The following is a 26,898-nucleotide window of genomic DNA, read 5'->3' as shown; positions in this document are numbered from 1 at the left end:
CTGGCCTGGAGGAAAGGGGTCAGAAGTTGTCCATATGATGTTAAAGTGGAGAAAAGAGTATCAGTTGCTCTGTTAGTATCTAGTGTTGAGAGCTGATCAGGTGGAGAAAGTGTGGATGAGACCAAAGATAAGAGGATAGGCGAGAGGGTGAGAGTGAGTGTAGGTTTCGCCGAAAGGTGACCTGTGGAGGAGTTTGTGTTGTGTTCTAAGGCAGGTTGAAGTTGAAAGAGAGGAGGAAGTGATCTGAGGTGTGCAGCGGAGTGACCAGTAGCGCGTGTAAATAAGGTCTAATTGGTTACCTGATTTGTGAGTAGCTGCACTAGATGCTCGTTTGAGGTCGAATGAGGCAAGCATAGTGTGGAAATCAGCAGCCTGAGGATTTTCTAGGTGGATGTTGAAGTCTCCGAGAACTACGAGAGGAGTTCCATCCTCAGGGAAGGATGAGAGTAGCACATCAAGCTCCTCTAAGAAACTGCCAAGTTGACCTGGTGGACAATAGACAACTACAAAATGGATTTTAATAGGCCTAGTGATGGTAATTGAAGGTGAGGTGGTAAAGGATCAAATTTCCAATCGTTTGAGATGAGAAGACCAGTACCTCCACCCCTTCTGGTCAGGCGAGGGGTGTGTGAGAAAGTGAAGTGGAGAAGGCAGCAGGTCTGGCAGTGCCCTCTGGTCTGATCCAAGTCTCAGTCAGGGCTAACAGGCTGAGACCTGAATGACTTGAAATAGATGTAATGAAATCAACTTTCTTTACAGCGGACTGGCAATTTTTTAAAAACATTTTAAACTTTGTATTAGTTCCAAGTAAAATTAAAAAAATATTCAGTAAAATCCTATGGGACTCTTATTTGACCCATTTTGATCTTGAATTCCGGAATAAGAGATCAAATCAGATAAAAATCATCCAATCTAAAAATTCTACCAAAAACAAATAAACACAACATTGTTTTTAATCTCTCTAATGCCTTAATTTTCACTATAATAATGCATTCTCTGACTAAACACCTGTATTAATGGCTGGCGTCTGTGCTTGTTGTTTAGGAATTAATGTTGAGCTTTTAGGAGGATGGGGCGGGTTCCAGTAATGCCATTAGAAGATGAACACTTCTTAACAGGATCTAAAGCAGGAGCCTTTTGCTGACAACACACACTATGGACAAACATAACTCATAACTGAACCTAATCATGTAAATCAGGAAAACAATAGTACAACCTGATCTTGGCACAGATCCAAGATCCATATATTTTCTTTTAAAATCTAATTTTAACAAATTCATCCATCTCTTTTAATTTCATGCGCTAAAAGAAGGCGAGCTTTCGAGTTTTAATCCAATGCACTCCGATTACAAAACCTGGATTTATCCATCAGTGCTGTAGTATTCATTCAAAGCAAACAAACCAGCATAAGGCCTATTACTATGGAGGAATAATCTGGCAAAGCGATCCGTCAATGTATGCAAACACTGCACATCCCCTCTACATGTTCAGTAACTCTGCACGTACAGAAATGAAACCTGATATAAGGCAGCCGGTCCTCTATCTAATACATAAGCACTCTGAAGCCAAACCCAACCCTGCTCTTTGAGACCTAAGACTCGACAGAAGTGCTCACTCTGTCTCTCCCTCTCTTTTAATGAGGTGTGATGGATCGACTTTTTAATGATAAAAACACCATGGAATGCAATGCACTGACGGAATAGATTGAATTCAGGTTGATCGGGACACTTTTCCCCAGTCATATCAATGACAACAACAAACAAAGTTCAAGAATAGGGGATGGAAATTACTAATCACTGACAAGCCAAAGATTAATCCATTTCCAGTGACATTTTTACTCCTATGTTTAGGTTTAGTAATTTCACTTCAATGGCAATAAAAAAGTTATTAGTCAGCTATTGAAATGCCTTATTAGTCAATGCCACAAATGCCACTTTAGTTAATTCATTGGCATTTAACAAATTTGTTGGTCTCTTGCTGCAAAACCAATTAATTCTACTTCTTTAGACTAGTAAATAGTAAATAGTTTAACTTTTTTTGTGGGTGGAATAGACATTTTCTAGGTTATGTCTGTTTCTGTCAGAGTTACAGAAGCACATGAAGCACTGTGAAATCCCGTCATTAACATTTAGGATTTTCTTTAGCCAGAATTATAAGCCACAGGTTCATCCATTTCATCATAGTCCTCCATCTTGTTTAGTTAAAAAAATCTCTTTAAACAGGATACAAAACTGAAAGCTGGCTCATGCGTCATTCATCTTGAAATCATATAATTCGATTTTCCACTTCTGATTGGTTCTGTGAACTGTGGCAAAGGAAAGTGGCATTTAGAGGTTTCTGCCAAAGAACCAGTATTTCTGAATGGGCTGAAGCTGGATTTTAGCGGGTATGAAGCAAAAGTATTCGATAAACATATACCATCTGCAGAGAGCATTCACTCAATATTGTTATCTCATTTTTGACTGAGGTGGTGTTTAGAGGCTTATGCAGACGCTACCTAGTTTGCTTACACATCAAAAACCCATCAATAAGCCCAAACTAAATGTGTGGACTTTTTTTCTATGAGCATTTTCTGTGATAATTTATTTGAAGAATTCCTACACTCATTGGTAGCAGAAAGCAACATCAATGAAATCTTCATTTAGCATTTGAATTACATTTTAATCTTAAGGAAAAAGGTCTTAAGATTAAAAAATGATTTGAATCTCCTTTTTTGATTTTTAAGTTAACTACTGTGGTGTTAGTCTAGAAGTTCTTTATGTAAGTCTGTGGGTTCTCTATCGCTGCTTTTCCATTCTTGATTTTCTTTGCATTTAGGTCATCAATTAAAGGTGCTCTAAGTGATGTCACACATTTTTAAGGCCAAAACATTTTTTGTCACATACAGCAAACATATCCTCAATATCCGCTAGCTGCCTATAATAAAACGCGCTCCACAAATGGCAACAAAAACAAACTGCGGCAACCCGCTCCATGAAACATAACAAACTGTTCCAGCCAATAACTGACAAGAAGGCTGCATATCTGGCCGTCTCAATTTGAAGGATCCTCGGAAGCTAGTCCTTCATTCAACTAATTTTGAAGGATGCATTAAGTGTTTTCTTCGCAACATTCAATCATCCACAATCCTTTGCACACATGCCAATTATCGGAAAAGAGCTGACGGAAAATTAGTCAGCACTGAGCTTGTCTGAGTTCATTATGAAAAGTAAGACAAGGTAAGATCAGAGATGAATGCTATCGACACAGTTCAACAATGACTGAGACGGAGGCTATTTATGTCACTGCTCTGTTCCACTTTGTAAATCTAACCAACAACGCCAACCCTACGTAAGTTTTCATGGATTCCCAACTGAATTGAGTATAAGGAAGAACTGGATTAAAAAACTTTAAAATAAAACAAGGTAGCACGTTTGTTTGCAGCCGGCACTTTAGTGAATCAGACTAATTTACCAGGGATGCCATATAAATAAACTTAGTGTAGTCCGTCATCAGTTCGCCAGTGAGATCGTTGATTCAACGGAAGTGGCAGTGCACAAAGATCACTGAATCCGGAAGTCCAGCGTGATAGTCCCCTATAGACACTTTTTTATCATTGTGTTTGTTGTTAGGTTTAGTAACCTGCTGTTTTGTGACATCTGGAGTTCTCTCAAAATGACACATTCATACTCAAATTATCCAATGAATGTTACTGTTATTCTTGTGTACCAAGAATTGAGATCTATGTGTTCGGGAACATTATGTCTAGATGTCTATACAGTATATATACTGTATTAAAGGAGCATTTCACCCATTTCAACATTAATCTTTATTGAAAGTGGATCATATATGTAGTCGAAATGTAAAATAATTTTTGAATTTGGTGCCCTCTTGACCGAGAAAATAACTGAAGGGCGCATTTGCATGTAAGACAACAACTCCCACAATGCACCACATTGCACAGCTCCGCAAGTGGGAAGTCCCACCCACTGATCTGTAATAGGCCTGTAGGGTGAATGGGTCCCACACCGTTGAATAATAATGAGCTAATGTTTGTAGTCTCTAAACTTTTCAATGAAATGTGACTTCCTGCTTATTATGACACAAAATTACATTTTTTACCTCATAATAAGCAGGAAGTAAAACACATAAATCCTTATTTCTCCCATCTCAGGGGAAAATAAGTGAATAAACCATGACCATTCAAAAATATGACTGGGTTTCTAAAGCCTCAAAGCTTAATGCAAATGGTTGAAGTGTTCTTTTAATAACTTAGATGTTTTAAGTAAAGCATGCACTTAAAAATTATGGTTAAATTAAGTTATATTGTTTGAGTTAAATGTGCTCAAAACAGAGAATTGCAAAGTAAACTTCAAGTAATTAGAAATTACTCTACAAACTTTAACTGGCCAAGTTAGTTCCTATTTGTCTTTGTTAATTTTACCCAACTTAGCTAAATTTACTTTAAATTTACTTTTAATTTACTCTAAATTTACTTTAGCTAAAAAAAACTTGCAAAAGAAAAATTAAGTACATTTTGCTTATCGATTTTTTTCAGCCACTGGGAGACAGCAGATGGTTGTCATTCACTGTATTGCATTAATAAAACCAGATAATATAAATATTTTAATACAAGATATTTTTCCCAAATTTAAGTTTTGATAGCATTTTTGTGCCGTGACCATGGGGTCATACACATACTGTATACTAGACAGTCTATACTTGTAGTGTTTAATTCTGAGGAGGACTGGACAAGTAGGACGCAGCTTCAGCCTTCTGTTTGAGAATAACTTCAAATCAGATGACTGCGTATGCACAGGGCCCTCTGCTGGACAATAAACATCACTGAGTAAACCTCATCCATCTGTATGTTTAAGGAGGAGTCTCTTTTTGCCCAAGGGTAAAAAGCCCCTTTCAAGCTCTTGCATTGTCAGCATTACCTACATTTCCTATCGCAAGTGAGTATTTGTTCAATAATTGTTTTTTTTTTCTCTTCTAAATATCATCTAATGAAGCTCTAGTCCCAAAGTATGAAATGCTGCATGTATGCTTGTTTTTGTTGTTGGCTTGAATATGCTGATATACTTGCTTCCGTATAATTTCATAGATTGCAATCTGCAAAATATCCAGAGGATTTCTTACGTTTCAAGAAACGAACACCTAAAAATGCTAATTCTATCATGATTTACTCACCTTTATTCTGTTTCAAACCTGCCTTTCTTTCATCTGCGAAACACAAAATTAGATATTTTAAAGAACGTTAGTGTCCAAATGATATTGACTTTCAACAGCAAGGGGAAAAAAACAACAACATTTTTTTTTTTTCAAAATACCAAATTGGTTCAAGAGAACAAAAAAAAAATGTCATGCAGGTTTGGAACAGAATTTGTATTTTTGGGTGAAGTATTCCTTTATTAACATTATCAATTTTTGTTTTTAAAAGTGATGTTTGCTTGCCATTACCTGACTGTGCATTTAATTTTTGTTTATCTTAACTTTTTTTTTTTGCATATCTGCTGCTTCTCTTCAAGTGTTTTGGACAGCAGAGACGCCAGCATTTTACCTCTCATTGAGTCAAACTCCATCTGCACACAATGATTCTATATTAGGGACACGTACGTACATACTCATATGTTCTACCTGTCATTCTCAGCTCAAAATACTTTATAGTCGCTCTGGAGTATTTAAAGAGCCACAGTCTTTTGAAATAACACTTAACTATGGTTAAGTGTTGACGCACTATGAGAAAACATACAAAAGTCTGAGAACAGGTCGACTTATTCATCATTATGCTTCTTTGTTTTACTTTTAACGATTCAAATACTGTATATTGAGTGTACAACAAAGTCATGACATTAAAATCGTGGCTGCAATGATAATCAGTTTTATGAATTATTATTTTCAGAGTGGATCGATTATGGGCTCTATTGCATCTGTGCTATGGTGGTGATTGTGTTTTTGTATCATTGCTTTCATGGATCCTATCAGAAATGTAGGAAAACAGGTAAATACAATGATTAAAGTAAATCTTAAAGGAACACTCCGACTTTTTGGGACTTTAGCCTATTCACCTTACCCCCCAGAGTTAGATAAGTCCATACATACCTTTTTCATCTCCGTGCGTGCTATAAGTCTGTTTGACGCACCCACCGCTAGCCTAGCTTAGCACAAAGACTGGATGTGACTGGTTGCAGCTTTCATACTGATCCAAATGAGTGGCAAAATAACGCAAACGTTTTCCTATTTACATGTTGTGATTTGTATGGTCACATAATGTACAAATAACAAAGTCAAATGAGACACAGACATCTTTTAACCGTATAAAACCTGGGAACTATTCTCTTAAGGCGAAGCACTGCTACTTTGACGGCGTAATAACCGCATCACCTGAGACACGCAGTGGTGAGGAGCGGAGAGTTCGCTCGGTGTTTGGGTAATAGAGTCAGCAATTTATAAATAGTAAAAGCGTAGTTTAGAGTCATGGGTTTTCGCTCTATTGTAAATAGCTGCGACAGTAAACAGGGGAGGTAATACTGGATGTTTCACAGAATTCCAACTAAAAACGCTGACTGGATGAAGAAATGGCTAACTTACTCTGGATATTTATCCAAACACACCTAAGATTATCAAGGGACATTATGTTTGCTCGGTACATTTCAATGAGGACGACTATTTTGAAAAAATGGAATTTGCCACACGGACCATAATGTGCTGAAGGATACGGCCATCCCATCGATAGCACAGACAGGACAAGTACCACCTGCGGCTGAGGTAAGTGTTCCGTTATGTTTTTAGATGACCTACTGTAACAGTGCCTTTAGCCAGATCTAATGTAACGTTAGTGACACTATTATATGATTAGGGTATGAATATGTTTTTATCTTGATGCGGTGCGGACGCGCTTGGGGAAAAAAAACGAGCGCGTTGAACTTGCACCCTGCGCGCGGCGCGCCTATAGCCTAAATTTGAAATAACCATGGAAATAACGAACTTGAGCGTGCAAAAGGGTACGATAGGCTGTGAGTTCATTGTGCAAAAACAATTTGTGCTATTACTTTCCCCTTATTCTATCCTATAGTAATGCAATACTGTATATTATATAGGCTACTGTTGAATACATTTGGTTCAGCTAATAAATTGCATTTAAAATATATTGATTCCTGTAATAATAATTATTTATTCATGATATTTATAAATCTGGGTGCGTTTTTGGTTGGAAATCAATGAAACATGGTACTGTATTACCTGGTCTCCCCTGTTTATTGTCACAGCTCATACAATAAAGCAAACACCCATGATAAACTATGCTTTTCTATCTAACGTTAGTAATTGCTGACTCTTTATTCCAACGCTGAGCGAAGCGAACTCTCTGCTCCTCGTCACGGTGCGTCTCAGGTGATTGTTATCACTCTGCCCAAGTAGCAGTGCTTCCCCTTCAGAAAATATAGTATTTATACGGTTAAAAGATGTCTGTCTCATATGGCCTTGATATTTGCACACTCTGTGACTATACAAACCACAACATGTAAATAGGAAAACGTTTGCGTTATTTTGTCACTCATTTGGATTAGTATGAAAGCTGCAACCATTCACATCCAGTCTTTGTGCTAAGCTAGGCTAGCGGTGGGTGCGTCAAACAGACTTATAGCACGCACGGAGATGAAAAAGGTATGTATGGACTTATCTAACTCTGGGGGGTAAGGTGAATAGGCTAAAGTCCCAAAAAGTCGGAGTGTTCCTTTAAAGGGATACTTCAGGATTTTTCATTAAGCTTTGTATTAGTAGAAAACCTGTAGTATTTTCGAATTACCATGCTTTCCACCCTCATATCTCCGAGACGAGAGATTTGTGTATTTTTTATCTGAAAAAAAAATCCTCCGATGACACAAAAAAACGTCACTTTACGTCATCGGAAGATTTTCTGGCCAGAGGCTAAAGACTACAGCCAGAAGTAGGGGCTGTCCCACATGTTTTCAACCCGCCCATAGAGGGTATGATCTCACTCACAGAATGTACACATAGTGTCAGACATTTTTTTTTTTTGGAAGCTAAGCTAGCAGGCTGTTGTTCTGTGGAGAAAGCTGAGTAGTAGGGTTTACCATCCTCTTTTTCTGGCCGTCGAGATCGTAAAATATCCTGCATCCTCCACCTTTTGTTTAAATCTAACTGAATTCATTCCGATTGGTGAATCTGAATTTAGTGTTTACATGAACGCTAAACAAGTGATCGGTTGATGTGCGTTTTAACATTGCTAAGAAAATTCCCGCTCCTCCGTGAGAGATACAAGACCGGTAACTTACGTCTCACAGGTGCTGCTCATCAGTAATCACGCCACCGGCCTCGTGCCGTTCTCCACACGGCCCTAGCCTCGTCCTGCTCGCCACAGTAAACATAATGAATGGCGACTGAAGAACGCAAAAGCCAAATCCTGGTCATTTTGAGCGATATCGAAATCCCAGGCAGATTCGTCACAGAGACGCACTAGCTATGACTTCTTGTTTAACTACTAAACTCTGTTACCGGTAGACGTGGCCTCCAAGGGCAGCGAAGCAAGTGCATTCTGGGAGTTGTTGTCTTTCATCCACATGAGCCAAAAATTCATTTTCTAGCTTTTCTCAGTCTAGAAAGCTCCAAATTCAAAAATAATTTCACATTTCTTCTACATAAATGACTCATTTTAAATACACATTCATCTTTCCAGAGGTGAAGTATCCCTTTAACACAGAAAATAGTAACTAATCTTTTTGAACTGCAGAAGTCACATGGGAGGTGGGTGGCACTTCTAATCCAGACTGCAGCACAGAAAACCCAAAGGCAAGAGTCTTTTAACTTCAAACTCATATAAACTAGAGTCTGTGGGATTGATTGGTTTTCTTGTGTTTAGGATTGCCGCCACTTATCGTTAACTGTACTGACAGAAAACAACAGTGTCAGGATGAGCTCCATCTACCAGAGCCTCATCCCCTCCTCCTCTGAGAGACAGTCAGTCTATGAGTGTCTTGATCAAGAGGAAACTCCATTTACAGACATTTATGAAACTTTTGAGTAATGGCAATGCACAGACCCAAATGGCTTATTGCTTTTATAAAACTGAAGCAACAGCAAACAAAGATACATGACATCAATGTTCAACTAGACAAATGTATCAAAGAATTATCAGAATAAACTTTTCTTCTGACATATAAGAGTCAAATGTATAATGTGCTGTTCTGTGTTTATAGTCATTTTACAATTGACTGTGGCTCAAAAAGACCAATTTTATAGCTAAATACGCATACAGACCATTTTTAATACATCGTTTTATATGTATACAATAATTGTACTAAATTAAAGTGTTAAATTGACAGTCTAGTTATGATCCATACATCTATTTCTAGAAAATGCTACTTCTGTTTATAAATCGCAGGTGCTATAGCAGGTTGTTACTATTTCATTTACATTTTTAAATCATCGTTTTGCATGTGTGAAGGATTTTTTTATTTATCATAATTATAACCTTTTCTTGCAGGATTAAAATTTGTGGTTTTTCTAAAATTGGCACTGAGAAAGAAACGTTTGTCATTAAAACCGTGGTTTTATGTCACATTTTTTTTTCTCTGTCTTTTCTTCATTGATAGAGTGTTGGAGGCTTTTTTAAAATCATTTTGCTCTTTTGGTCTACACACCTCACATGGACAGTTTTTAAGGAGTGGTGAGTGTTTTTTACTTCTATAAACTGTTCACTGTAAAAAAAAAAATATTGATGGTTTAACTTAAAAAAGTAAGTAACCTGGTTGCCTTAAAATTTTAAGCTCATTGAACTGGAAAAAGTGAGTTAATACAATGAAGGAGAATCATTTAACCATCAGAAACTCAAAATTCTATGTTATCTGAACTAAATAAATTATTTAAGTTGATTTGACAAAATAAAAAATGTTGTGATTACTACACTGTAAAAAAATATTGTTGGTTTAACTTAAAAAAGTAAGTAACCTGGGTTGCCTTAAAATTTTAAGTTCATTGAACTGGAAAAAAGTGAGTTAATACAATGAAGGAGATTAATTTAACCATCAGAAACTCAAAATTATATGTTATCTAAACTAAATAAATCATTTAAGTTGATTTGACAAAAGAAAAAAATGTTGTGATTACACTGTAAAAAAATATTGTTGGTTTAACATAAAAAAGTAAGTAACCTGGGTTGCCTTAAAATGTTCAGTTGATTGAACTGGAAAAAGTGAGTTAATACAATGAAGTAGATTAATTTAACCATCAGAAACTCAAAATAATAAGTTATCTCAACTAAAAAAAAATATAAAGTTGATTTGACAGAAAGAAAATATGTTGTGATAACAAATCTTGAAAATATTTTTTACAGTGTTGTACTCTTTTGGTCAGTAGGATTCTCTGAGGTCTTTCCAGCCATTTTTGAGTAATCTTCATAAATTAGGCTTAAACACTTAATATTCAACGTTTACTCAAAACCTCTATAACATGTTCTTACATTTTTTTAAGACGCTTCACTTCTGAAATAATCTAATGAGTGATTTATTTAAGAAGGTCTGTATTCAAAATCCAAAGCATTTATGAATTACAAACATTTAAGATAAGATACTTGATTTAAAAATGGTGAAATAACCCAGTGGTGCATGTGACAAATATTTTTTCTCTATGAATAATTTTCTCTATTAATATAGAAACAAATATAAGCATTAATTGTTATCGCAACTTATTTTCTTGTGTCAAATCAACTTAAATAATTAATGTGGTTCATAATATTTTGATCTTCTATTAATTAAGCCAGTCTCCTTCATTGTATTAACTCAAAATTTTAATTTCATTGAACTAAAATTAAGGCAGTGCATTTTAAGTTTTCAGGTAACCAGGTTAAACCAACATTTTATTTTATTTATTTATTTATTTTACAGCGAGCAAGCATGATATGCCAACGCATTCTCATCATTTAACGTCATATACAACGCTATATGCAAAAACGGCGCTATACTACGCACATGGCACCCGTTATCGTTAATATAACAAGCGCTGTGAGGGCTAAGTTTAGGTGTGGGGTAGGGTGTGCGTGTCATATTCACGCTAAAGGATTTATAACGTCTTGGGTTCGGGTGTTATATTAACGATAAAGGGTGCCAACGGGCTGGATATGCTGCAGGACGCTGCTTGACTCCATGTCAACTATGTATCTGCATTTCATCCATATTTATTCTAAGTAATAAACTGTATGCATGTACAACGAACACCAGAAAAAAAAGAAAGAAAAAAAAACCTTTTAATGTTTTCTAATAACTTCACAATGAAAGTAACACTAATGGATCTTTAACATGGCAAACTGAACGGGCAAACGATTAAAAGGGACAAAACACAGATGGCTCAAAGACAGAGTGTTGTTGTGATAAGCATTACCTGAGCGATGATAGCGAGCCGTACTGTGACGACAGTCGGCCAGGAAGCTGGGTCGAGAGAAACGCCGACGCGCTTCTAAAGAGAGCGTAGCCATCATACTCCCCATTATAGACTGATACAGAAACCACACTAGATATGCTAAAAACAGGAACCACAATGAGCATGAACCAACAGCTGTTCTCCAAGAAACCAAGATGACAACCTGTGTGTGTATAGAGTGTGTCTGGTGCAAAAGCACATTGAGCAGTCTGTTTGGTGACTATGGGTCAGACACTCAGGTAGATACATGTGAGGGAGAAAGACACTTCAAAGACTAAGTGCTACAATGACCTTTAACTTAAAACACAACACACACTCTTTCTCTCCTGTGGCCTATGTTTGAATTTTTTCTCCTCTCACACCGTGATCACCCCACAGAGGGGAAAATATGAATGCGAGTATATTAATAAAACAGATGAGCTTCAAGAGCACAGACCAAAGCATCTTTAAAAATGCGCATTGGAGGTCATCAACAGTATTGGAGGATCTGCTGTGGTGTACCATATACTGTATAGTATCCATACAATGGATAATATTCTGAATGTTCCAATCCAATCCGCCTGAATCATAATCATACACTGTTCGTTCATTGGCTAGAGAAGAACAGGTCCCCCCGAGCCTGGTTTCTCTCAAGGTTTTTTCTCCATTCTGTCACCGGATGGAGTTTTGGTTCCTTCCCACTGTCGCCTTTTTCACCTTTGTTGCCATTGGCTTTTGGCTTGCTTAGTTGGGAACATTTAATTGAATACTCAACAATAATTTTGATCTGCCTGCATTGACACCATTGTATGAGATAGATACAGTATACATTTAAATATAAATGAACTAAAAATAGTTTTGTTATTTCTATTTACTTTGTCATTTGTTTCAATTTTTTGTGCACTAAAGCTGGAATATTTATCAGTCTTTTAATAATATACGAAGAGTTCAGATGCAAAAGCCTCTAAGTGCCATTTGAAATTTTCTTCTAAAATGATAATTTTTATCAAGCTTGTATATTTAAGTTCAGTAATTTCACTTAAATGGCAATGAAGATTACCTATTAATTGCCATTTAAGTGAAATTACTGAACTTAAATATACAAGCTTGATAAAAATGACCATTCTAGAAGAAAATTTCAAATGGCATTTAGAGGCTTTTGCATCTGAACTCTTCATACACTAAAATTCAAAAGTATGGGGTCCGTGAGGTTTGATTAATATTTTTAAAAGTTGTTTTTTCAAAATGTTCAGCATCATTCCTCCAGTCTTTGGTGTCACATGATCCTTCAGAAATGTATGTTTTAATATGCTGATTTGGTTCTTAAGAAACATGTATTATTATTATCAATATTAAAAATAATTGTGCTACTTCCCCTTTTTGGTTCCGAAAAGCAGAACGTTCCCCTATCCTTCCCTTAATGTTCTACTAACCCGTTTTTCACCATATTTATTTTACATATTCTGCCGCTTCCCATATGGTATAAGCCAGCACGGCATGAAAGAAGGACGAACGGATGTCAATCATCAGTACTACAAACCATGTCTTGTTTGGAACAATTGTGTAACCAATAGAAAAAATCTGAGCACATAAACAGTCAAATGGAGGATTAATTTAGATTGATTTTGGCCTGGTTTCACAGTTCACGGGTTTAGATTAAGCCAGGATTAGGCCTGAATTGTTTTAATGGAAACCAAGATACATTTTTTAGGATTGTTTGATGAATAGATATTTAAAAATGACAGCATTTATTTGAATTTTATAACATTATAAATGTCTTTACTATCTCTTTTAATCAATTGAATGCATTCTTGCAGATTAAAAAGACTAACTTCTTTAAATTAAATCTTACTGACTCCAAACTTTTGATTGGCAGTAAACTCTTGACAGAAATAGTGTGTAGTGTAACGGATTGTAGCTACTGTCCACTGTGAGGCGCTAGTGGATCCTGGTTTGTGATACTGTACATTTACGACAGTCACAAGTCTCTCATCTTTTGTGTCCTCATTGGCTGACCTGGCTGAAGGCCACAGAAACATGAGACAGATTGAGTCGATCTGACTATTTAAGGCACATATAAATGCTTAATTAGCAAGACTTATGATCATATTCTGTTTCTAAACCTGCACTGCCCCTGCTGATGCCGCAATTTCTTTTCCTGTCGCAGTCTTTTTTTAAAAGTTGACTTAGTCAAGAGAATATAGATCAAACAGATGACAGATGGCAGAAATTGAAAATATTATCAAACAGATTCTTGGTCCATGATTGTCGTTATATATTACATACAATTATGGAACTTTTCTTTCTGAAACTTTTTTAGTTGGACGTTCATCTAACACTTTTTTTTAATGTTACAACTTTATCCAGAACGTTTGCAATATCAAGAAAAACAACTTAAAACTGGATGTATTGAATGTGCAGAGAACAATAGAAGATTTGTGAAATGTGGCTGAGAACATTGCTAATAATAAGGCCCACTATCATTTATCTCCATTTTAACACATTTTACCATGCTAAATCCATTCCAGTCTTCTGCTTCTGCTTCTGGCTTGAACATTATTCATTCCCTCCTGACCCCGCACTTCACGTCTCTATACAAATGTGCAAACTGGAAATGAAATAGAGGGAAATTTTTATCATAATGTGTTCTCTTACGAGAGGTTCTATAGTACTGTGTAATATCTTATGCTCAGGGAATACCTCTTTTTCATGAGATATTGAAGCCAAAAATTATTCTTAATTTTGAATGAATGGCAGACATAGGCAAGGCGGCTCGCGTGCATATTGACTGTCCTGCGGCAACTGCGGCAGCATATCGAGAGAGGCTTTGCACCCACTAAGTCACCTCCCGCGAAAGCGGGCATGGTCTGGGCCTATAAATATAGCTCGATAGGTGGATTAAATCAGATTTTTCATCTCTTCAGCGAAGCTCACACATCGCTGGATCCGGAGTAAAGAAGCCGCACCGTCAGGAAAAAAGCCCTCTGCGGGACGAGCTTCTGCATCTGAAGCCACTGGCCTTCATCTCGCCACCTTCAGTCACCGTACCTGCTACGCTTTCCGGCATCTATATTCTTTTACTCTGCGGAGTGTGTGTTTGCCACTGCGACTCACACTCTCTCTTTCTCTATCTAAAAGAGCATCGTCTTTTTAAAGACGACTCGTTCCTGTGGCTCGTGTCGAGCCGCACTCAGCCACGGGGACCGCCATTTCATCTGCGTTTCCTGCCTGGGTAAGGATCATGCAGCTCTCGCGCTCGCTGACAGCGGCTGCCATCATTGCGAGCTGTTGCCCTGGTTTACTCTGAGGTCTCGCCTGGCATTTTTTTCTTTATAGTATAGTACCTATATGCTACAGTACCATGCCGTAAAAGCAACATACTCAACGGGTCCCCAAACCTTCTCCAGCTTGTGAAAGCTCACCGGTTTGCCCGCAAGCTTCACCAGCTTCACTCGAGTCGCTCACCGACAGACAACGGCCACAGTCCGCCGCCGCTTCCTCCATTAAAGATGACGAGATAGCTGCATCTGTGGAGGCCAGCTGATCTATCCTGGCATCGGACAGTGAGGACTGGGCGACCTCTGTGGACCTCCCCCTGTCTGCCCGCAAGTCGTCAGGGAAATGGGCCAGCATCAAATCCGAGCTGATGTGTCTACTCTCGCAGGCCGTGGGGAGCCTCTGCCTTGAGTGGTTGGCGCCCTCGCACAACCGACTGGATGGATGTTTCCTGCAAAGGGACCGTGTTCCTCTGTCTCAGCAGCATTCTCCATGGTGGACGGTGCTAAAGACATAGGACACCACTCCCTTCCCCCAGTAGAAGAAGCTGTAGTGGCCCATCTTTGCCCGCCCTCTGCTGGATGGTGAGCTAAGACGGCGGTACATTCTAAAGTTTGCCGCAATACTTCCGCTATGCTCTTCGTGCCGCGAAATCCGCTGCACAGGCCATTGGGTGGGAAAATGGCTCCTCTCACCATTGCTGAGAGTCACCTACCTGTATGGATGACTTTATCGGAGATGCCGGACGCGGAGTGCTCCTCATTCCTTGACGAGCCCATCTCCCCAGCAGGTCTCTTGGATCATCCGTCAAAGATTTTGGATTTGCTGAGGTTCAGAAGACTTCACTGGCAATAAAGCACTTCTTACCAAAGCGATCTAGCTTTGCAGCAGATTGCACAAAACAGCCGTCTGCTCGAAGCTCCCAGCCACAGCCTCCGCCCGCTGCCGCTTGATGTTTTGAGTGTAATAAAAATGCACAAAGCCCAGTGTTAATTTTTTACACACAAACACAGCCCGCCACAGTTCAGGGCGACCCAGATAAATCACATAAACAGTGTAATTTCTGGTATTCCGGCCACAGCCGATGATGTTACGAGTGTAATAAAAATGCCCACAGCCCAGTGTTCATTTCTACACACTAACACAGCCTGCCACAGCACAGGGCTCGCACAAATAAAATCGACTCTTGTCGATTGTGCATTAAATGTAGTGCCTACACTGCATGCCCCACGTTTTTTTTTTTTTTTTTGTAGAAACGAAAGCAACACGCATACAGTCAGCTCAGGCCAACAGTTTTTTTAGTGCAGTAAATTTGCCCGCTGTCCCCCGGCCACATTCACTCATAGACATGTTAAGCCCCGTGGGGATCGCCTCGCTCGCTCTCTCTCAGCAAACTACTATAAGGGAATCGAGCACGGCAAGGCTGCCCGCCGTGACCGGCGCGCCTCCCACCTCAAACGCTCTCCAGTCGCCACTATGTTGCGGTCCAAAGCCCAGATCTCATTCTACCCCTTGCTATTCATCTCGCGGCTCTCGCACCCCTGAAACTTAAGGGCATGTGAGTTTTGAACTACTTGGATGATACGCCTTATTCACGGCAGCGCCATCTTTGATTTTTAATGAGAATGAAAGCGAGGCTGTGAGGGATAGACATGCATCTCTTCAATGGGCTGTACTGTTATTTAATGTGTTTTCGGATTGTTCTGCAAAAAACCCCAAAAATATCTTTCCAAGAAATTTCAGTTGACAAAAAACTCCCGACAATGTAAGCTGTTGAAAATTGTAAGTAATCTAGGAGCTTTATTCAGCTTTTTACAGCGGATGCCATTGCAAACACGGCAAGTCTATCCCTCACAGCCTCACTTTCATACCTGTCATGGCGCTGCTCTGAATAAGGTCTATTGGCTGATTCTAGCTCGGTCATACTCAGAGCTCATTGAACACAGGACCATATTACTGGAATATCTCGAGAATCAAGGTCTCAAAGTCAATTGGGTCAATTGCGAAAAGTTCGCTGTCTCCCAGTCAGAAAATATCCTTTCTGGGCACAGAACTGAACTCGCTGTCTATGACAGCAAGACTGTCGCCAGAGCGCAGACTGAACATTCAGCGCATCACAAAATCCTTCCGCAGCGACACCAAACAGTCCTCTTCCGTCCCAAGAAAACGCTCACTGTCTGAAGTTTTTCTCTAAGAGCAGGGCACGCATGGGCAACCACCAGGTACCCGCAAACCTCCAAGAGGGAGTGTTGGATACACGATAACGCAGGCTAGAGTCTACTAGACAGCTCTACTCCTCAAAATGGCCTGTGTTTTCTGGCTGGTGCAAATCCCAAAGCTTTTCACGCCTAGACTGCGGGGTTACGGAAGTTCTCTCCTTCTTTCAAGAGCTACTGGATAAGGGCAGAACCCCATCCACGCTCAAAGTTTATGTGGCGGCTATAGCAGCGTTTACAAGACCCGCGACTGGCCAGTCACTGGGAGGAAACGATCTGGTCATCCGCTTCCTTAAAGGAAGATGCTAAATACTCCCAGACCCCCCTCAGTCCCCATATGGGACCTTTCCACGGTTTTGGAAGCCATAAAATGTACCCCGCTCGAGACAATCCACTTGTCGGATATGAAACATCAGTCATTCAAGACAGTGTTTCTTATGGCTCTTGCTTTAGTGAAATGCATAGGGGATTTACAAGCGCTCTCAGTAAGCGTGATGTGTATGGAATTTGGGCTAAATGACTCGAAAGTCACACTCAAACCAAGTCACGTATACGTGCCTAAATTCCTCAACACATCGTTCAGGGCTCAGGTTATTTTAGATATTACGCAGTACTCGTTCCCTCTTCTAGAGAGAACCGAGGTTACGTTAGTAACCGAGTACATTTTCTCTGAGCTGGTTTTCATTGGAAAATAGTAGTGAGAACACTCTGCCAAGGCGTAACTTTTGTATTCCTCAGAAGAAAGGAAGGAGTCTCAGTAGTGCCAACGGAAAAGACAGTACAAATTGAATAGGACTAATTCCATTATTCACCTGAAAGACTAGAGCATCTGTCCTTTGACCAGCAGTGAGACAGAACAATGTTTTAGTACTTAATGAAAGTTAAAGGGCTCGTATTACACACACACACACACACACAGCATAACACTGCAACAGTATAACTGGCAGACTGAGACTATTTTACACAGAATCAGAGTCCTTTAGAAGAACATACCAGCACAATTACAGTATATTATTAAGTTATAGATTGTATATAATCAATAAAGTGATTATAGACCTGCCTGTCCAGAAATAATGTGTTCATTTTTTTTCTCATGCTGCAACTACACCCACCCAAAATGAAAAGTACTGATCAGTAAGTTCTCTCAAGTAAATGTATCTCAAGGACATTTTCACTCAGAAAAAAACAATTGATAGCTCCCAACATAAAACTTCACTTGTGCAGAAACTTCATAAATTTTAGTTAAAAGAATATAAAAAGACAATATTCACAGCAAAGACAGATCACAGCAAAGGAAGTACCTTGGGCAAAAGAGCCGGTGACCAAGCCGAAAAAGCAGCTCAGCATGCTGGTCAACTCCTTCTGACAGTCATTCTTAAAGTCGTTCACCGCATCCATGTCTCTCGTCCTTCAGTAACGTCCCTCGAATGTCTCAACAGCTGATCGAACAGTCACTGTTAAACTACTGTAACTCACACAACGGAAAAAGTCCAATCAAACCATCACCAAAAGACAGACTAATCTATACAAACTTTACCTCAAAAACAGTATGACATCAGACTTCCTCCTCACTTAAAAGAGAGGTCCCAGATCAGGTTTTTCTCAGGCAAGATCAAATTTAGAGTATTATTTGGGCTGCTGTGATTGTCGAATTAGTCTATTTCCATTTCTTTCTTAATGAATCAACAAATCCATATAACTTTCTTAGATCCAGTGCTGGAGGGTTTTGCTGCAAAGTGCAGAAAAGTCTCAATGTGACCCAATGTAGAACACACTGCTGATTTGCTATCTGGATAACGTTACACCTCCCAATCCAGAAGTGGACAGTAATCCAAACCAAACAGCTAGTGAGGTCTTCAGTGTCCCGACAGAGTTCTGCTGTATATATCTGAACATATCCTGGACCGTCTAGGAATTAAAGCTATGAACAGGAAGTGTCACTGATCAAAGAGAGATAGAGAGAGAGAGAGATATAGAGAGAGAGAGAGAGAGAGAGAGAGAGATAGAGAGAGAGAGAGAGAGAGAGAGAGAGAGAGAGAGAGAGAGAATTTGAATTTTAACAAAACGTTTATTTTACAATTCTTTAGACATTAAAAACAATTCCAATATAAATGTCACCACAACACACATCACATGTATTAATACTTATTGTAACACACAAGAAAAAAATAAAAATTCATCTACAACAAGACAAACTGCATCATTATAACACCACTGATTTGAAAAAAACGTCAAGTCCTTCATCATTTTATAAAATTTGAAATCAATCCATACTCTTGATTTTATCCTGTTTTTTAAAATAGAAACAGCTTCACAACCTTCTGATCCTTCAATTTTATTCTTTCTACTCAGGTATATTGCCATTTTTGCTTCACCTATGATGAAGTTTAAAAATTGACTTTTTATTCTATTTTTTGCAACATACCGAAAACCAAAAATAAAACTCTGAACAGTAAAAACCTCATTTAACTTATTAAACAACAATTTAAGAAAATCAAAAAAATAACCCAACCTTGAACACTCCATGAAACAATGAAAGATGGTCTCCCTTTTTTTACAAAAAGGACACCCATTTGACACATTAGGATTAATAACACTTATAAAAGCATTGACAGCAACTGCCCCGTGTAAAATCCTCCATTGAAGATCCCCAACTCTTTTTTCCAAAGGAGGTTTATACAACACTCTCCACACAGGCTTTATACTATGATCCAAGCAAAGCTTGTCTCTCCAAACAGTGTCTACTCTTCCATTTAAAACTTTCTTATTTAATACTTTAACACAATTTTGATACAGTTTCTTACGGTCAGCCTTGTGAATACTTACATCTTCCAAGTCCTCTAACATTAACCCATTTGCTCCTTTAAGATCAGGAGAAAAGAAAACTTCAGGAAAAGGATCTTTATTATTTGGAGAAACCTTCCCTTCCCCGTAACTTGCAAGTAGAAACTTTTCTTCCATCGTAAGTCTCTGTTTTAAAACCTCCAGCAATTTACTTGCCAATCTTTCTGACTTTAATTTTAGACCAGCTACTACCCCATGTGAGTTATTTAAACCAGGACCCCCAGCTGCAATCAGATCACACAATTTAACCTTTTTTGAAACAATCAATACATTTTCAAAACCACATGCAATTTCATTAGATACATCCAACCTGGCTCCAAACACAGTCGGTTCTTCTAATAACCAAAATAAAGACGTCTCAGAAACTCCTCTTCTCTTTTTAAAAAAACTCCACACTCTAAAAACCCCCTTATAAAAAGGTGTCAGTCCATTCAGTTGAATCTTGTTAGAATCCAATAAAAACAAAGTAAAGTCCAATCCCAGACCTCCAGCTTGTTTTAATATAGATCCAGCAACATTTCTCCAAACTAGATCCTCTGGACCTGTTAAAAGTCTTTGAATGAACTGTAAGCGAAAAGTTGCTCCTCTGCTGACCAAGTGTATCAGTCCTTGTCCCCCTTCTTCTCTAGGAAGATAGAGTACACTCTGGGGAATCCAGTGAAGCTTAGTCCAGAAAAAGTCCACAATTACAGCCTGCAGTTTTGCAAGAAGTCCACTTGGCGGCTCAATACATGCCAACCGATGCCAGAACATTGAAACCACCAGATTATTAATAATTGTCACTCGTCCTCTAAAAGACATTTTTGACCACAACCATCTCCATTTTTCTAGACGTCCTTTTGTTTTTTCCAAAACCCCTTCCCAGTTTTTTTGCATCATTGAGTCGTCTCCAAGATAAACACCCAAATATTTAAAACCACCTTTCTTCCACTCAAGTCCACCAGGTAGTTTAGGAAAACCTCTACCTTCCCATTTTCCGCCAATTATGGCTTCACTCTTAAACCAGTTTACCTTAGCAGAAGACAATTTACCAAACTCTTCTATAATTACCTGTAAAGTGTTTACTTCTTCTTGATTTTTAATCATAACCACAATATCGTCAGCATAAGCTGATAACTTAATTTTACATTCAGATTGCGGTATACTCCACCCATCAATGTTTGCCCTAATTCTTACCAGCAACGGTTCAATGGCTAAAGCATATAACATGCCAGACAGTGCACACCCTTGTCTGATACCTCTTGTAATTTTAAAAGGAGCACTCAACCCTCCATTAATTTTGAGTATACTCTCAATGTTTGCATACAACACTCCGATCATTTTGATAAAACCCTGACTGAAACCAAACTCACTCAGAGTCCTCCAGAGGTACTTATGCTCAACCCGGTCAAAAGCCTTTTCCTGGTCTAAGGAAATAAGGCCAAAATCTAAACCCAATGATCTAGAGACGTCCAAAATATCTCTAATTAAATGAATGTTGTCAAAGATCGATCTATTAGGAACACAGTATGTCTGGTCTATATGGATGACCCCACCAATCACCTCCTTCAACCTAATTGCTAAGGCTTTAGATAGGATTTTTACATCAGAGCATAAGAGTGACACTGGTCGCCAGTTTTTTATATTCGTGAGGTCTCCTTTTTTCGGTAACAGGGTGATCACTGCTCTCCGGCAGCTTGTTGGCAGTGACCCTCTGGCCACGCTGTCATTAATGACCTCCAGAAGATCATCACCCAAAACTGCCCAGAGTGCCTTATAAAACTCAACAGGAATTCCGTCGATCCCCGGAGCTTTCCCGCACTCCATACTCTTTAGGGCATTATACAGCTCACCTTTCGTAAAAGGTTTTTCCAGCTCAGTGTTTGCTTCATCCGAAACTTTAGGCAGACTCACATAAAACATACTGGCTATATCCTTTTCCTCCACGTGACCACTGCTATATAACTCTGAGTAAAAACCTACCGCTCGTTTTCTAATTTCCTTAGCCTCTATAATTTCTGTGCCTGATTCAGATAACAAGCAATGCATGCTTCTATTTTGGCCATTTTTCTTTTCAAGTCCAAAAAAGAAACTGGTTGGGCCATCCATTTGTACTACACTCTGAAAACGCGAGCGTACCAGAGCACCCTGTGCTTTAACCCCCAACAAATCATCTAAAATCTTCTTTTTATCTTTTAAAACTTTGACACATTCTCTGTCTCTAACAGATTCAATTAAATTTTGCATTTCAACTATCTCTTTCTCTAGATCCTTTAGAGATCGGGAAATGTCTCTCGAAGCATTGAAAATATACATACGGCACAGTTGCTGTATCTCTATTTTTGCAATATCCCACCATTGTTGCAAAGAATCAAATAATGACCTCTTATTCCTAAACTGTTGCCAAAAATGACCAAACACCTCAAGAAAAAAATTATCTTGTAAAAGAACCGTATTAAAATGCCAATAAGCACTTTTTGGCTTTACATTAGTGATAAAAACATTACAACTGACTAAACCATGATCTGAAAAGCCTACAGGAGAAATTGCACATTGTTTAATAATATTAAGATGATGTTTAAAACAATACCACCTGTCTAGTCTAGCCATTGTCACATAACGTTCCCTCACTTGTGTCCATGTGTACTGTCTCTGTGTTTTATTCAACACCCTCCATATGTCATACAGTTCACATTCTTTCAGAATTTGTTTTAAAACACACTGTGAAGGCATGTGTGGTTCTTTGTGATTTCTATCAATTTTATCATCTTCCGTACAATTAAAATCACCCCCTAGAAATAAAAACTCTTCAGGTTTACAACTTCTTACAGTATCTCTAACTTTGTTTAAAAACAACACTCTTTCAGGGCCCAAAACTGGTGCATACACATTTATAAATACAACAGAAAATTTTTCAAACTCAAGCCGTACTTTCAAACACTGTCCCCCGACTACATGCTCTACTTCGCACGAGACTGGATTGATATTTTTTCTGAGTAAGATTGCTACACCTCCACTAGTGGTAGTCTTATGGCTCATTATCACCTTTCCTTCCCATTCCATCATCCATTCACTTTCATTTTTTATATCACTATGTACTTCTTGAAGAAACATAACATCAATTTTTTTCTGTCTCACCAATTCATAAAGTATTGCTCTTTTCCTAAAATCCCTTGCACCATTCACATTCAGGCTGCCCATCCTTAAATTACTCATAAATAAATGAGAAAAAAAAGAGACTGAGCAAAACAAAAACAAGAACTTAACAAAGAAAAAGGAAAAATTAAAACACCTCCTTTTCATCATTTACCATATTGGATCTCACTTTATGAACTATTTTCTTTAACCTGTATACTTCTTGCTCTGTGAGACCCCCCAACCCAATTTCTTTCATTGACATCTTTGCAGACTCTATAAACAACTCTCGATCTGGAAAAAACTCTAGTACTTGAACTCCCTTCATGCCTTTTGTACTCTGCAAAAAAGCTTTAATTTTTTCAAGGGTGTAAGCACTCCTCCCAGATCTTCTCAGAGACACTGAGTCAACTGAACTTACAGATTCACACTCACTTCCTGATACTGAATCATCTGAATTACTGTATTCAGTGTTAGGCATTGTTTCTTGAACCATCTTTTCCTCTGTCTGTTCTTCCTGAACCTGCTCCTTCTTAGCTTTTTTCCCTCTACTTTTTCCACTTGTTTTTCTCTTTAAAGTCGGTGTTTTAAACAGACTGTCATCCTCCGTCATATCAATATCTCTTGAGACATCTACAGGGCCAGCAGCATCATTTGCTCTTTCAAACTCCCTTTCTCCTACTGTTTCCTCATTACTCCTGCTTACAATTTTTGTTTGATTAGTTTGTTCACCATTCTCTAGCACTTCTCCACCTTTTTCCTGATTTTCATCCTCCACATTATCTTTCTGTCCCTCACTTTCAATGTTATTCTGTCCTGGATCATGTTCCACATTCTCAGGACACGAACGCGCAAGATGTCCTCCTTGTCCACATTTAAAACATTTCATTGTCTCTGATGTAGCGTAAATGACATAGTCAAAATCATCAATTCTAAACTTCATCGCGAGATTCAGCTCCGCACTCTCATTGTTCAGAATCATGTACACCTGCCGCCGGAAAGAAACAACATGCTTCAACTGTGCCGATTTGCAATTTAATGCGATTTTTTTAAACTGTGAAACAATTTTTCCGTGCCTGACCAATTCCCTTTGGATCACTTCGTCCTTTATAAAAGGTGGAACATTCGACAACAAAATCTTTTTCGCCGGTTGCATCAAAGGCATCACTGGTGTGTACGACTCATTCAACACAATTCCACTCGCGACTATTTCATTTACTTTGTTCACGTCATCTAGGAAAAAAACAAACGCACTGTTCATCCTAGATGCTGACAAAATACTCTTATACCCCACAACTTGAGCAACTGCTATGCTGCAGTCTTCTATAGAACAGCGTTCCGCGGGCGTGATTTTAATGCCATTCCTCCGCGTTAGCTTGTCAAACTGTATGCTCTCCGATGCTGCTGCCATCTCGGACAGCACACGCTGAGCAACAGCGACCTACTCTCCCTGACTCCAAAAAAACCTCCACAAATACACCAACAACTTTGCCAAAGAAAGAAGAAAAGTTAGAAAACTCACACAGCCCGCAGGCCAGCACTCTCGCACTCCACACTCGTTCAGCTCAGACGCTCACGCATGCGCGCACAGAGAGAGAGAGAGAGAGAGAGAGAGAGAGAGAGAGAGAGAGAGAGAGAGAGAGAGAGAGAGAGAGAGAGAGAGAGAGAGAGAGAGAGAGAGAGAGAGAGAGAGAGAGAGAGAGAGAGAGAGAGAGAGAGAGAGAGAGAGAGAGAGAGATGACAAGCAGAATACTCAAGTTTCATGTAGGGCCTGCAGTATGTTATGCAGTCAGAAGACATCAAATAATCTAACAAAGTGGAATTTAAACAAATGATGCTACAACTTTTCAAAACTAACAGAGTTCCTAGCAGTATCCTAGCAGAGTTCACATTAAAAATTAATTTGATCCACAATATGTTGGCATTTTGGAATTTTCCACATACCAAATACTTTTATATATAAACAAACATGAATCATACTTTAAAGGGGTCCTATTAAGCCCTTTTACAAGGTATTGTTTTAGGGTTGTCCCAGAATATATTTTTATGCTTGATTGTTCAAAAAAATGCATTATTTTTTCACATATTTTACATTATTACTGTAACGGGGCGAACAAGACGAGAGACGGGCGGATCCATATGCAAAGCTTTATTCCAAGACATGGTCTTAATACAGGCAAGGTCAATGAACAGCAGACAGGTATGGCAGAGGCATAGCACAGAGAAATCCTAAGAGCAAGAGTGGGTCAACGAGGTGGTGCAAACAGAATCCGAAGGGCTAGGCTGAGGGAGAATCCAAGTAACACAGGAAGGGATCAAAACAGAGAATGTCTAATTGAAGAGAATTGGCACTGGCTTGTTACTTCCAGTTTCTGGACTGGCTGCAGTAACGCGTCTCCATCCATGTGGGGGTGCTCGCGGTCGAGTGCATAATGAATGGGAGTCAAAGGGCTTTCACCCCCAGAAATCCACTTTTCTCAGGATGTAATTTATGTCAAGTAATTTGAAAGTTGCATTCAAAAGGGAGGGCTAAGAAAATACACTCAGCTGAACATTGCATTTTTAAGTTCACTTATCTGTTCTAAAAATCCGTTCAAAAATGTGATGACGTCACACAATAGCAGAATGCTAGCGTGTTCCGGCCAACAACGGCCTAACCTGTAAGAAATCAAAAGGACATAAGTACTCGTTCATTCGACTTTTGGCCTATAATCTATGTTGAACTTGCGGAATCAACAATAAAATCTATTTTGATTTAACGACAAGCAGGTTAAAGAGACACATTTAGCCATTTAGCCTCATAGACTCCCATTCATACTGCACTCACCCGCGATCACCTCCAGTGGAATTCTAATGGAACTGCAACCAAGATGATACACAACGGGGCTAATAGGAAGTGCCAAGGCTCTCCGTTAGACGGGCTCTGATCAAAACTAGAAGGACAAATCCAAGTAACACAGGCAGGAATCAAAACTAGAAGGACAAGACAAGACCAGAGTTCAATGGAAGGCTCAGAGAGTAGCTAACACTACAGTACATACGTACAAACAATATCCGGCAACAGAGAAAGGAAGTCCAAGGCTTATAAAGGCTGTGAGAGGGTGTGTGATGGTTCTCAAGTGTGAGCATGATTAGTGGAATCAGCTGTGTGAATCATCAGTGCATTGAATGATGGGGATTGTAGTTAAGTGCAAGAGTCCATGCTGTGAGTGGGAGACCTCTGGTGGTGAATGTCCGGAAGTGAATGGACCAGATAGGTGACAATTAAAGCTCCTCACTCACTCCCTAATGGCTGGTTTAACTTTTTCGATGAAGCCCCTCTTTCCGAAATATGACATGTGCTTTGATTGGTTAGCTGGCCTAGTGTGCAGTGCTTCAGTGCATGTTTGGGAAATGTCACGCCCCTTCTTAACCGCAAGCTCTACTCAGATGTAAATATGAACAATGCCATCAATTTCAAACCATTTCGAGCCCGATTCAGACCCTGACAATGTTGACAACAGGATTGTGTTGAACATATTTAAAGCATGGACTTTGCAAGCATGGATTTCACAGAATGTTACAAAGTGGTATTTTTTTTTCTTATGTTGTTGTCCACCATTTCATCATATTTGTCGCTAAACCATGGTAATTCAAACAGTAATTGATCACAAAATCGTAGATAATTAAGGGACGGTGAACAATCATACAAAAGGAAGTGCTTACAAAAGCTACAGTAAACACTACATCAGTACTTTAATATATAGTTAACAGGCTAGTGGAGCCAAAGCTTTACGTCATAGCTATCAAAGCAACTACATAAAGCTTATAAATGGAACTGTTAATAGAAAGGACAACTACAAATAATAAGACATACTTGCAAGTTATGATCCATAAACACCAGATTTCCCCTACAAAATATATTTCAGGAAAAGCTGTTGTGCATATTTCCTGCATTGTGCTGCCTTCTGGAGGCTGTTCTCCGTAAAATGAGCAGCACGCAGACAAACGTTGGGGTTATAATGCTCAGGAAAAGTGTTAAAAATACAAACACAAGAATATAATTAGCTAC

The 26,898-nt window shown here is 38.9% G+C and overlaps 1 protein-coding gene across 2 annotated transcripts in view; it reads right to left on the bottom strand.

Annotated features, from left to right (window-relative positions):
• Positions 1-26,898, bottom strand: part of kcnip3a (Kv channel interacting protein 3a, calsenilin) — a 77,585-nt gene that overhangs the window by 22,984 nt on the left and 27,703 nt on the right. Inside the window, exon 1 of one of the 2 annotated variants that reach the window (XM_089119485.1) lies at positions 11,380-11,530. The exons of the other annotated variant lie outside the window; for it this stretch is intronic. Within the exon in view, the coding sequence (XP_088975611.1) occupies positions 11,380-11,485 (106 nt within the window). The 5' untranslated portion in view covers positions 11,486-11,530. Of the gene's footprint in view, positions 1-11,379; positions 11,531-26,898 lie in introns of those variants that run through there. 2 annotated transcript variants of the gene reach the window in all.

This window comes from Pimephales promelas, chromosome 14, assembly GCF_988280905.1.
Source record: "Pimephales promelas chromosome 14, fPimPro1.hap1.1, whole genome shotgun sequence".
NCBI classification, from domain to species: domain Eukaryota; kingdom Metazoa; phylum Chordata; class Actinopteri; order Cypriniformes; family Leuciscidae; genus Pimephales; species Pimephales promelas.
This window is presented reverse-complemented; position numbering and strand designations above follow the sequence as displayed.